Source organism: Neopsephotus bourkii, unplaced genomic scaffold (assembly GCF_033783945.1).
Source record: "Neopsephotus bourkii isolate Nb327-2 ecotype Australia unplaced genomic scaffold, CSIRO-AGI_Nbou_v1 NB_1792, whole genome shotgun sequence".
Taxonomy (NCBI): Eukaryota; Metazoa; Chordata; class Aves; order Psittaciformes; family Psittacidae; genus Neopsephotus; species Neopsephotus bourkii.
Genome location: NW_026902266.1, coordinates 11,683,518 through 11,695,537, shown reverse-complemented (window position 1 = coordinate 11,695,537; position 12,020 = coordinate 11,683,518). Strand labels below are relative to the sequence as shown.

Sequence of the window (12,020 nt, the reverse complement as noted above, 5' to 3'; positions counted from 1 at the left end):
GGAAAGCTATATGGCAGCCCAGACTTTGTGCTGCAGCCAAGAGCTTGCTGGGTGATGCATCCAACTGTATACACTGTCTTTCTGTGGTGCAGGGAGGGGGGATTGGAAAATATGCCTGAATTAGCTTCAAGCCTTTGTGCATAACTTTATCCCAGGCCAGTGGTAACACTTGTATTGTAAAATCCTTTTTCCTAGGCTCATGGAACGGCTCTGGGATCAGATACACTGTCTCTGGGATAACAGAACCGAATTGGCTCATGAACTCAAGGACAACATGCTACAACAACAGCAGTGAGATAATTGTAACCACAGCCGGAGACCTGGCTCACTTCACGTTTTGCCAGCCCTTGTACAGCACTGTACGTCTCCCTCTGTCTCGCAGACGGGTGCTGCAGTTGCTGGAGGGGAATGAAGCTGACGGGTGGTTTTCACCGTCTCGGCACACTTTCGCAGGGTAATGAAAGCCTGTTAGCGGGGGAAGCTGCGGCGCTTCGGGGCTGAGCCACCACCAGATGGCAGCTGGAGTCCAGGTATGAGGCAGCCCCAGCTCCTGCTGCTGCCACCCCCCGGCCACCGGCCGCAGCGGGTACAGTCGGGCCGGGGGCACGGCACCGGGGCGAAAAAGGTTGTGTGTGTGCGTGAAGAGAGACACGTTGTCAAATAAGTAGCATCGTGCAGGGAGAGTTGGAAAGTCCCTATCTGATAGGGGAGGGAGGGGGAGGGTTAAACTCTCTAACTCACTCTGTTAGAGATGACAGCTAATTCTTCTAATTCACTTCTAATTCCTCTTTTTAGTGCCCTTTGCTTTATGGACAGATGATTACCTCTTCCCGAAGCAGCCAGAAGCATGGATATCCCTTTTCCTGGCCAAGCACCACTTTCATCAACTATCGTTTGTGTAACTGTTTCACCTACTGGAGATAAAAATCAGAGCAGTTATTTTCAGGTCACTTTTACTGAAGTGGATCGTGCAGCCACTGTTCCTGGTGGCCTGTGCGCCCAAGCAGCTGCTTCCAGCAGGGGGGTTGGGTGTTCCATCCTCCCCACCCTGGGATACAGATGTTGTACTGACACACTGCTGCAAGTCTTGTAAGTCAGCTTCATAAAATGGTCACAGGGCGGAAAAAAAATCCTGTTTTAGGACTAAAATACCCAAACATGGTACTGTGCTATCGGTTTGCAGGCCTGTTCCACCACCAGCAGCAAGTGAACCTTACTCATCCGGTGGACAAACCCAGTGCGCTGAGCCCTCCAGTGCATCTCCTTGGGGATCAAGAACAGCAGACACAGCTCTCCACTTGCCTCTGCGTAGCTGAGGCAGCTGCACAGGTAAGGCACTAGGACTTTACACGGCTCCTCGGGTGGAACAGGAGATGTCCAGAGCAGCATGTCATTCTCACCACTAGCAGCCTGACTGGTTTCTTGGAATAAGAAAGAGTGCTGTGACCCTTGGCTTCACAGGAAATCACATGGCACCAGGGATGCAGTTTTCCATGATGCACTGCTTCATTCGGTGTGGTGACACTGACTCACAGCTCTCCCCTATCTTTGAATGCTGTGTTTAGTGAGGCTTTAAAGGGCTTATTCTGAAGTGGTATTTTTTCTCAAAGGGAGATAGGTTTTTTTTAAACAACCCCTTTCCACACTTTTACTTCACACAAAGCTTTCTGAATGTGTCAGATCGAGCTGGGACAACAAAGTTGAAACCAGACTTTCTCATTTCCTCTTCTAGTAGTGACTCAGAAGTAACTGCAGAGGTACACAGATGACATTTTAATGAAGGGCTGTTGCGCCTGCAGAGGCACATGTCTGTGTGTGCCAGGGTCCTCTCATGCTGCAGACATGTTTCCCCATTAGCTTGCTGGCACAACCAGTCTGCCCTTGTCCCAGTGTAGCGCTCCATTAATGCAGACCCAACTTCCCATCCGGTGTGCTTTGTGTTTCAGCAGACAGCTAAACTGCACCCTCAGTATGGTGTTACTGAGCAATGGTGCCTGCAGTAGCTGAGCATCATTGTTTTGTATCAAGGTGTACTGAGTATCAACATCTTTAGTAGTACTGGTATTATCTGTTACAGCTGCCTAATAAATATTATGGCTTTAATCCAAACCCCACTGATCAGACCATTAAAAGTATATTTCTTTCATCAAAGTGATACTTCCATACCACAGTTACTGTTACTAAACTCCAGTAACCCGAAAGAAACAAATGCAAAAAAAGACATTCGTTAAGAAATGTAAATGACTTTATATTACTTTATTAAACAGACAGTTCTAAAGAACAGTAAAAAACATGAAAACATGCATCATTTGGTGTTCTTAAAAAACATTTGTCCAAAGTACAGACTGTTTGTTAGAAAAATTAAACTTTAGCCCCAATAGACCTTCTGCTCTCCAGATACAGGATGTCTGGTAGTTATAAATACTGTTCTATCTCCTTTAGCAAAGTTTAACAAAGCAGACATTAGTATTTCTATTACAGGTTGGGTTGGGGTTGGGTTGTTGTTTCACATTTCTTCTGTAAACATGATAAATTTCAAAAATGCCTTGTTAGCAAGCTTTAAGGACGCCTGTTTTCCTGTACAGTAAATACAAATAGGAAGATCCTGAACTTTCCTTCCATTCTAATCAGCGCTTCACTTAGGGAAATATTTAAGATTTCAATTAGTATAAAAATACAACCAGAGAATAAACATCTGAGAGAGAAGATTCAGTATTTGAGTGAGTCTTAGTTAACAGGCTAATAAAATGCGTTGACTTCCAAAGCTGAAGATCACTTCTGTACAGCTTCTGCCCTTCTGAGACCCAAGTATCACAAATGCACTGGTCATACACATGAAACATTCACTTCTTATTCACTAAAAATAATTTAACATTTAGCTGGACTAAAAAGCAGGTGCTAAAAGATGGATGCCCATGTTTGGTGTGCATACAAAGGTCAAAGTTGATGAACAGGCTACACCAAGGGACATCTGCTCTTCAGGAGGAGGACTTAGTTCTCCAAGTGTCTGTACAATTTAGCAAGAATACTACTCTATTTAGCAATAGACTGACTTCTTGTTTGGTGTGGGAGATCTACAGACCAAAATCGCAGACTTGTTCCTTTTCCCTACAGAGACAGAAGTAACTGGCTTGGTCCCTGGGGAGAATTCTGAGGCAGAGCAGGCAGCTCTTTGGGAAGCCTTGTCACTGGAAATGCCAAAATTGTTTAACTAATGGGAATTAATATTTTTCTAAAGCAGTTTTGCTACACATTTCTCATTTTAATCTAAAATTTAAATGTAAAATTTAAGTTTTCCTCTTCTTTTTTTTTTCATTTTCCTCCCAATTTTAGAGTCAGACAAAGGCAGTGCATCTGAATGAGTGGTGTGTTATGATGGGATTTCTTGCACAAACTTTGTCTTGATGCAGGTAACATTTGGCCTGCGTGCACTATCATCTTCCATCCATGGCCCCCAGAAATATGTGATTTTAAAATGCATCTTTTACACTATGATAAGAACTCTCAAAGGTTTTTTAGCACCTCTCAAGTATGAAACAGTACAAGAGCAATCTTGTATGACTATTTTTCCCAAATGTTTTAGAGCAGCATTTTGTACCTGCCTACTTCTAGTTCTTTTGTTTGGATTCCTGAAAACAAAGAAAAATTGGACACAGAATCTGACGAGCCAGCAGGTATCCAGTGAAGCCAGTCTACCCTTGCTAGGGAAGAATGTGTCTGAGCACTCAGCACCGTGCGAAGAGCAACAGCTGGACAGGGCAAAACCAAAAGACGACTAAATGGAAGGAAAGGTAATGAAAGGTAATGCTCTCTCCGAGTTGGACAGAACCTCCAGGGCTGATTTATCCTGGGTTTAAATTATACTGACTGAAGCAATGAAACAATTGCTTCCCTCACTTTTGGGAATGAAGTGATGCTGCTTGAGCAGTTAGGTACTGTCAGACGGGTGAAGTCTGACAGTAGTACAGGCTAGTAGAGAAACAACTCTGTCACAAGCTACATTTAAATAAAAATCTTCAGTTGAAAAGTTTTGCATAAAAGAACAGAATTTCTGGAAACATGAGGGGAAAACAGCAACTACTGTCAGACACCACAGTGTAATTACTGAGTTCTGAGTAGACACTCCTATGTGGTAAACAGTATTTCCTTTGTGGAAAGGCCCAACCTGCTGAGCAAGCTAAGATCTTTGTAAGCAAGAAGCTGCTCTGTGCAAAGCAGAATGGAAGAAGGCAGGCTTCTATTCATGGATAATCCATCAGCTAAAGTCATTACTCAGAAGTGGCTTTCTTCCCTTTCCAGCTCTTTTGTCTTTGCTCGAGTTCAGCTTCAGTGAAGGCAGCTGGGCCCCAGTTTGTGATCAAGTGAGGATTCTTGGAGCCTGGAAGACAGAGTGCAATACTTGAAACAGGTGTTTCTGATGGGACATGGCTCACCCACCACTCCAGGGACAGGCCACGTCACCACAGGATAATTTGGTAAGGGTTGTCCCTTCTGTGACCAGAAACCCTCTCAAAGGTGACCTGAGGAGCTGCCTGAGTAGGTGCTTAGTGTGAGAAGCTGTCAACTGCTGCAATCTTTTGCATCCTTACCTCCCAACTCCCCCCCAACAATAGCTCTATCTTAGTAAACCCCGTTTCTTCTTGCCTTTAGAGAGGTCCTTGAAAGAAGTTGATCTCTCCAGCAGTGTATTACACAGCCACTTTCCTCTGGGATGGCACACTATTGATTAAGCTTTTCCCCAAAATCAAATATTTTAGCTACTTTTACTTGATGTTTTTGGCAGTTAGCTTTTATGCTAACTGCAGTAAGTACCCAAAGGATGTAATGTTAAGGTTGATCCTTGCTTTATTTAAAATAAAGAAATAATAATAGCATTAAGACTACTACTAATAATAATGTTATAGTAGAGCCAGTAGAGGTAAAGACTTGAAAGTTACCATCAGCAGTTCTCACAAATGTGGTATTTACAGCCTGGCATGAAACCAGTAAGCTACAGGGAAAGACATGCTTCACTAAATCACTAGGTGATCTAAGCATATGAGATAGAATGAAAACATGCTTTTGGTAACTCTTATGTTACTTACCTGGCTCTATTAGTCGAATTAATCCCTCATGATGAGCTACTTTATCTTTCCAACTCTTGGTGTTATTAGCTGCTGTTTCCAACTTCTTCTTAACCTCCTGAAATAAGACACAGCCCATTTGAAAATGAGAACAACTTTACTGTTTATATAGAAAGAAAAAACCTCCTTGAAAATCTCAGCACAGAACCAGGCTAATTCAGCCAGCACTCCATTTAGGAGAACTTCACTTCTATCCTAGGTCATTTAGTTGTTGCTGGCTGTATAAAAGTAAATTGTCAAACCAGAACCCCAAAGTACCTCATTTTTACAAGACTCTGTAGCTGTGCAGGTAGGGGTAGCCCTCATGAAGATTGAAAGCATAAACCGTAGTTTTCAAACAGGAAGATGCACTTTTTGTTCCAAACTAAGATCAGCTACTGGGTATATCTCAACTATTAGAAATCAAAAAATGTAAGCTAGGAAAGGATGGCTGCAGTTACACCCAAGCAAGAAAGGTGTTTTTCAGTCTAAACTAGCATTTTGGTGAATTCTAAAGAGAAGGCCAGAATGTTTAATCATTTCTAAAATAATGAGTCAACAGTCACAGTGACTGACTCCATCATTTGTTTTGTGGATTTTTTTGTTTGTTTGGGGTTTTTTTTGGTTGTGGGATTTTTGGGGTTTTTTTGTCTATTGTATTCAGCAACTCCTTTGGAGCAGTAAATGATGTTTCACATACAAAAAGACTGAGATGTCATCTAAAAAACAGAAAAGTTAGCCAAAAGCAATCTGAGGACGGTGTTAGATGTAACACCAACACAGTAAGTTGTGAAGTACCCAGAACTCCCCCACCTGGGCCCGTGCTTGCAGTCACTGCAGCATTTGTATTCTGTGCCAGACGAGACAGCTCACTACCTTGTCCTTCAGAGCTAACCCCAATGGCACGGAGACAGCATAAACACACTCCCTAGTTAAACAGAAATCCAGCCATGTTTTGTTTCCTGACCTAAATACACACAGGATCAACACCTCCCCAGCCCTAGAAAGCACGCAGCACTTCACACTCCATAATGGAGTCTGACTCTTATTTCTTTCATGAATGCAGTTACTGGCCTTCACCAAAAACAGCAGAGCAGAGAACAGGCCTGCCATTTAGACCACAAGGCACTGCTACATACTGAGAATCTAAGCTAATTCCTAGCTATCCTTGACATGAGTTCAGTGCTTGAGTACTTGTTTGAGAAGCAAGGGCCTACAGGAGCACACTGGTTTTTCATCTGTAAAAGCTAGAATTGCCCTATGACATCATCAAAACACTGTAAGAATACTTAAAAAGCATAAGGCATTTAGTTATGACAGCAACAGAACTGCTTAAGAAGTTAGTCTGCACTAGAAGACAGTATACAGAGTATTTCAGGGTATGACTGAGCTGGCTTGCATGCAAATTGAGACAAAAGAATACAGAAGGTGGTGTGTCTGAAACACCTCCTCTTCTTCAAATGTAACTACTGGTTCAAGCCAAAATAACCCAACATGTAACTATCCTACCTGTTGTTATCATTCTTGTGCCACAGTAATTGCTACAGAATAATCATACCGATGAACTTCAAATTCAGTTAAGCTACTGAATACCCAGCTGAGAGCTGATGAACACAACAGCTCACCTCATATTGCTCAAGGGCCTCCTTCCTTTCCAGTTCAAGTTGTTTCAGCTGCTGCATAGCAACTTGAAGAGCTTGTTCCTTTATCATTCTCTGGTTTTCTAGCTCTTGTTTCTCTGCTTCTGTCATCTGAATGGTCTGTTGCTGCTGTAAGTGCCATTTTTCCAGTTCAGCTCTCTTTGCTGACTCCTCTTCCAGTAATCTACAATGGGGATTGCAGTTTTAACCGCACTTTAAAGTAAGTTGTATCCATTATGTAGCATACACATAGGCAGCCAAGGTAAGTATTTTCTATTCCCCACTCCACCCCCTTGGGAAGCAGGGAAAAAGTTATTGCTTGTTGGTTTGTCTTCAATATAAAGTTGAAAATCATGCCAGCAGTGCAAGCAGTCTGACTGCTACAAAGGGCTATTCAGAAAATTTAATCAATAATGCACATACACAACACTGGAAACCACAGAAGAAACAAACATGCATAAGTCAGTTACTTTAATTGTCTTAGGAGGCCTGAATATATGATGAAACAAACCACACTGAATGAAGCCCGTATGAGTAAGAGGAGACTTAACCCTTTATCAGTTACAATTTAAACCTGTGATAAAATACAGCAGAAGGTCCTATTTATAGTTACTGCTTTATAAAATACATGATTGAGAAGTCTGTACAGAGTAATCTCAGTTTTTCAAGTGCTGACATGCACAACACCTGATGGAAAAATACAAGTGTGCCTGCTTTTCTGAAACTGCTGAGCACTCCCTCTGCTCAGGGCTAATCAAACACATTAAAGAGTCATAAATAGCAGCTTCAGCCTTCATAGCTTAAGGAAAAAAAATAATCTATCCTGTGCTTGGACAGCAAGGTAGTCTCCCTCTCAAGCACTGCATCCAAGATGCAAATACTCTTTACTAGTATGGCACAGTTACCTATTATTGCAGGAGGTGAGTGGGGAATTGAAACAAATCTTTACTAAGTCAAAACCATACCTGGCTTGAAGTTTCCTTACAGTCTCTTCATCCTGACGTGCCTGTTTCTCATCCTCCAAAGCTCCCTGTAGCTGTTTATACATTTCTTCCAGTTCACGTACTCTCTGTAAATACTGTTCCAGTTCAGATGATTTCTGAGCAACCTGCTCTTCCATTTTTTGTCTTACCTAGCAGCACAAATCAGGGACACAGATGAGCTACACTTCAACTCGCATTTCCAATTTTTAAAGGAATAGCCAGGTTTTCCTCAGATAATGTTTTCAGAGACAACCCTTTTCCTGCTGCCTGCAGAGTGGAACTAGGAACATTGGGTCTAGATTTGTAGATGTGCAACTAAGAGCATTTTAAACAAAATAATAGTACAGGTCACTTTATATTGCCCTAGTTCATGCAGCACAGGTTTTTTTACAGGAGTTTAACCCCAACTTCAGTCAGTTTGATGCTGTCACTTAGTCTACAGATACACACTAAACCAAAGGAGAAGAAAGCTCATAGAGTGCCCAGACACAAAGGTCAGTCTAGTTTAATTATACTGTTTCCACTCCTTTCCTCAGGCAAGTCCTCCCTTGGCAGCAGTGTATTTCATATACTTAGATGTGGATGACGGCACCATGACAGCACAGGATGGATGGTTGGAAATCAGCTAAGACAACTGGTTTTGCTAAGAGATGAGCAACTATAACAAAAAACAAAGGTAAGGGATAGATGCAGGTGAGAGGATGCTGCACATCCACAGCCACCCAGTCTCTCATCCTCATTACTCCCCTTTCACTGAACAGAGCAGGAGAGCAGAGCTGTCCTGTCCCACTCAGCCCACTACCATGCCAGGGACAACAGCAGAGAGCTGGCTTTGAACTGAGTCAGGATAAAGCACCAAAACCTCGGTATTTAGCAATATGCAACATGTACTTCACAGGAGGTAAGCACAGCTCCCGAAGTCAGCAAGAAAGGCTTGCTGTCAAGTAAGGTAGGAGGGCATGTCCTCCTCTACTGGTGTGCACTCTGTTGGCCCTCCCCTTACTAAAACCCACTGACCCAGAAGGTGATCGTATTCAAGGATTCACACTTCAGCCTCTAAAGGGGCACTAGATGCGTTTATGTTCCGAGATGTTCCAGCACACTGACTTGACTATTTCTACTTTTTTCTCCAGCTAACAGAAAAGCTGTTACACCCAACAGCCTCTGAAGACTGAAAATTAGTTCTTCTGGAAATCTCTGTGGGGATCATAGTAACTGCATTGTAAACCTACAGTATTTCTTTCATTTTTTAATGTTTGTGTGTGTGTGTGTATAGATGTATATACACAGTATAAGAAAGCAGTAGTTTTAGGAATACATTCAAGTCATAAAATTCCTAAAACACATTTTGATTATGCCTGTGTTCATTTTGCATATCCTTATAGCACGTACTGGCTGCAGGTTCTCCATCTCTGAAAACTGCAAGGATAACTTCAAGTCTGGATTTAGTTTTCAAACAGTCAATTTTTTCCCAATTTTCCAATAATATTTAAGCTTTGAATGCTATACAAGTTGTAGGCAAGGTGTTCCAGTGTTTGCATTCACTACATCTCTATGTAAACTAATAAATAGATCACAGGTTGCAGTCTCCAGCCTCCTGCAAAATCTGCAGAATACTTTCAGTGCCTGGCTGTGAGTGAAGTCAGTGCTGAGTGCTTCGCTCACTGTGTAATCACAGCAAAACACCGCGTGCACTACTCACCATCTTTTCTCTCTCCAGCTCCAAACTGAAGCGATCTTGTAATTCAACTTGAGTCTGAAGTCTTTTCTTCTCTTCCTCAGCAGCACGAGCAGCTGCTGCTTCCAGTTGCTGGAAGAGAAGGGCAGGGGGTGGGGAGAAAAGAGAGAGGAGGAAAAACAATTTGTCAAAACTAAACCCTTTGGAGGGAATAAAATATTTTAACAGAAATGGAGGAAACCTTCAAAAGGATTAAGGCACTAGCGTTTGGGGTTTTTAATGTCTGAGGCTATTCTCAATCTCTAAATGTACTTTTAAATCTTATTATTTCAAATACAATTTTAAATTTACCAATGAAATTATCAGACTTCCTCCAAGTTTCCCTTGAGTCCTGCTTTGCATAACCAACAGAAACCATTATTATTTCCTTCTCTACCTCATATGGTATAGGAAACTACTATGGAAACCCACATCCCAGGCAGCAGGACTGCACAGGAGTTCCAGTAGTGAAAACATGCCAGTGTGCATACAGTTCATACAGAAACAGAAGTAAGAAGCACTAAATTGCCATGGGAAAGCAGAAGTGCCACAAACTTTGACTATAAGTGATTGTTCTATTGTGAGTCACATCCCTTTGACATCCCCTAAATTGCCATGTAGGGAAAATAAAATCCTAGTTGATGATCATCACTTGCAATCAGGGGGAAAATTAGCCAAGGCCTGGGAACAGCTGCTGGTACCTTCACACCTTCTTGCAAGTTATGTAAGTTCTTTGGTGTCTTGATCTTACAAATAAAGATAGTTGTCACAGTTTTATATTTTATCAGGATTTTGACAAAATGTATTTTTAGAATGCAAGGAAGGTCAGAAATATACAAGTACTGGCCAAAACTTTAGCAATAATGAAAACAAATAATTCTTTCACATAGTTTTTCTAAGAAACTTATCTGATGCTTCAGAGGAAACAGAAAGCAAGCATCCGTCTTCTGTAATACACCAGGCTTTTGTTTCCACAGACCTCCAGTAAGAGCAGAACACCCAACCAACATCTGTAGGATTTTTGGAAGGTACTGCATTTAGCCCATCTTCCCTCACACAACCCAGATGAACTAGTGAGATGCCTACATGATTAAAACTGCCAAGCTAAAACTTTCATTCCTTTAAGCGCAGGAAAAAAATGGGAAATAGAGGGGAAGGCTCCTAGTTCCTGTTTTTAAGCTGTAGAACATGATAGTACAGAATTGCTCTCCTTTGAAAGGCTTAAATGATGCCAACCTTTCAGAAGTAGTATTGCTCCTCTGCCAGAACATTTAAAAGCATGTAATTGTAGTCAGATCCAAGACACCTACTTCAGTGAAATTTTCTTTTGGTTTCCTTCCCTACTTTGAAATTAAACATTGCCACCACTGAGCGGAGAGAGTGAACGTGCAGAGCAAGAGGCAAGGGTGAGTGCTAGGCTTCTGCCGGAGCTCAACAAGAAAATGCACTGCTTGTCTACTCTATCAGTAACTTCCTGCTTAATGCATATCAGAGGACATCAGTTCCTGTCAGGTAAGATTACTCACAACTGTGCAGGCTAGGGGAAAGTCCCAAATGGTGGTGGTGCGTGGAAAGGGGGAATCCACAGGAACACATGATTCCAGCAGGGGTTAGTTACCAAGCACAGAGTCTCTGTAGCCCACAGTGGACCCCAGATTGAAACAGAAAAGGTACACAAGTCGTGTGCATGGTCTCTTGGTAATAAAACCTTACCTTTCAGTCTGCTCAATAGGTGTAGCTCAAAATTCCATTTAAAAACTATGGAAAAAAGATCTATTGTAGATAAAGGCTCTTATTCTTCTGATTTTTTTTAGTGCAGGAGCTATCAAAATACAAACCAGTCTCAGAGTGCACTTTGGCAGATGCTGCATAAAGTGGCTCACTGCCATTGGGAGGCAAATCTAACCCTAGGTTTTCCAGAACAATTCAGTTTCCTGAACCATTCACAAAGCCATTTCCTTGAAGAACATTTTTCCAACTAGTCAAACACTAAGTCCCTCCAACACAGTACCCCCACTGATTTCACTTAGTCAAAGTGCAGTAGTTCATGTCAGAGACTAAGCTACTTCCCTTGAGAAACCATTTTAATCCAGCCCACTTCAAAAGAATGCTTCTTGCCCCAACTCTCTTCAGTTTATCCACTGTGATTTCTACAACATTCCCTGGAGCCTGTCAACATCCCCCTGGCTCCTTTGGTGTTGCTCTCATATTATCTTCCCCCCTTTTTCTCCATAAAGTAAACTCAACACAGAAATCCAGCCCTATGATTTCTGTTAACAGGTACATTACTTACCAGCAGCTTGCAGGTAACACAGGTTACCCCTTAAAGCATATTTTACATTCTGAATTTTAAACACATGTTAGAATACAGGTGATCAAATTAAACTTAACAGTGTTTTTCCACTGTCAGACTCCATTAAGGCAAACAGAGAAATACCCACATCAGTGGTGTCAGTGCTAAGTTAACTGAAAAAAAGACAAATTTGTCTTCACCACAAATTGTGTCTTAATGACAAGACTTTTTAAAAGATACATTTTGGATTACTTTATTTGCTTTCTAGACTCAGCAGCTCTAATA

At 41.9% G+C, this 12,020-nt stretch overlaps 1 protein-coding gene and 1 long non-coding RNA gene across 3 annotated transcripts in view; one reads left to right on the top strand and one right to left on the bottom strand.

Moving 5' to 3' along the window:
- LOC133226543 (uncharacterized) overlaps window positions 1–1,356 on the top strand; it is a 32,075-nt gene extending 30,719 nt beyond the window's left edge. For both annotated transcript variants that reach the window (XR_009729543.1, XR_009729544.1), the window contains one exon: window positions 1,184–1,356. This is a non-coding gene — a long non-coding RNA (uncharacterized LOC133226543). The remainder of the gene's footprint in view (window positions 1–1,183) is intronic.
- Window positions 1,357–2,227: 871 nt separating this feature from the next.
- SWAP70 (switching B cell complex subunit SWAP70) overlaps window positions 2,228–12,020 on the bottom strand; it is a 47,249-nt gene continuing 37,456 nt past the window's right edge. The window contains exons 8-12 of the mRNA XM_061380466.1: window positions 9,428–9,535; window positions 7,708–7,874; window positions 6,728–6,926; window positions 5,085–5,181; window positions 2,228–4,378 (exon numbers count right to left, since the gene is read on the bottom strand). Coding sequence (XP_061236450.1) covers window positions 4,269–4,378; window positions 5,085–5,181; window positions 6,728–6,926; window positions 7,708–7,874; window positions 9,428–9,535 — 681 coding nt within the window. The 3' untranslated portion in view covers window positions 2,228–4,268. The remainder of the gene's footprint in view (window positions 4,379–5,084; window positions 5,182–6,727; window positions 6,927–7,707; window positions 7,875–9,427; window positions 9,536–12,020) is intronic.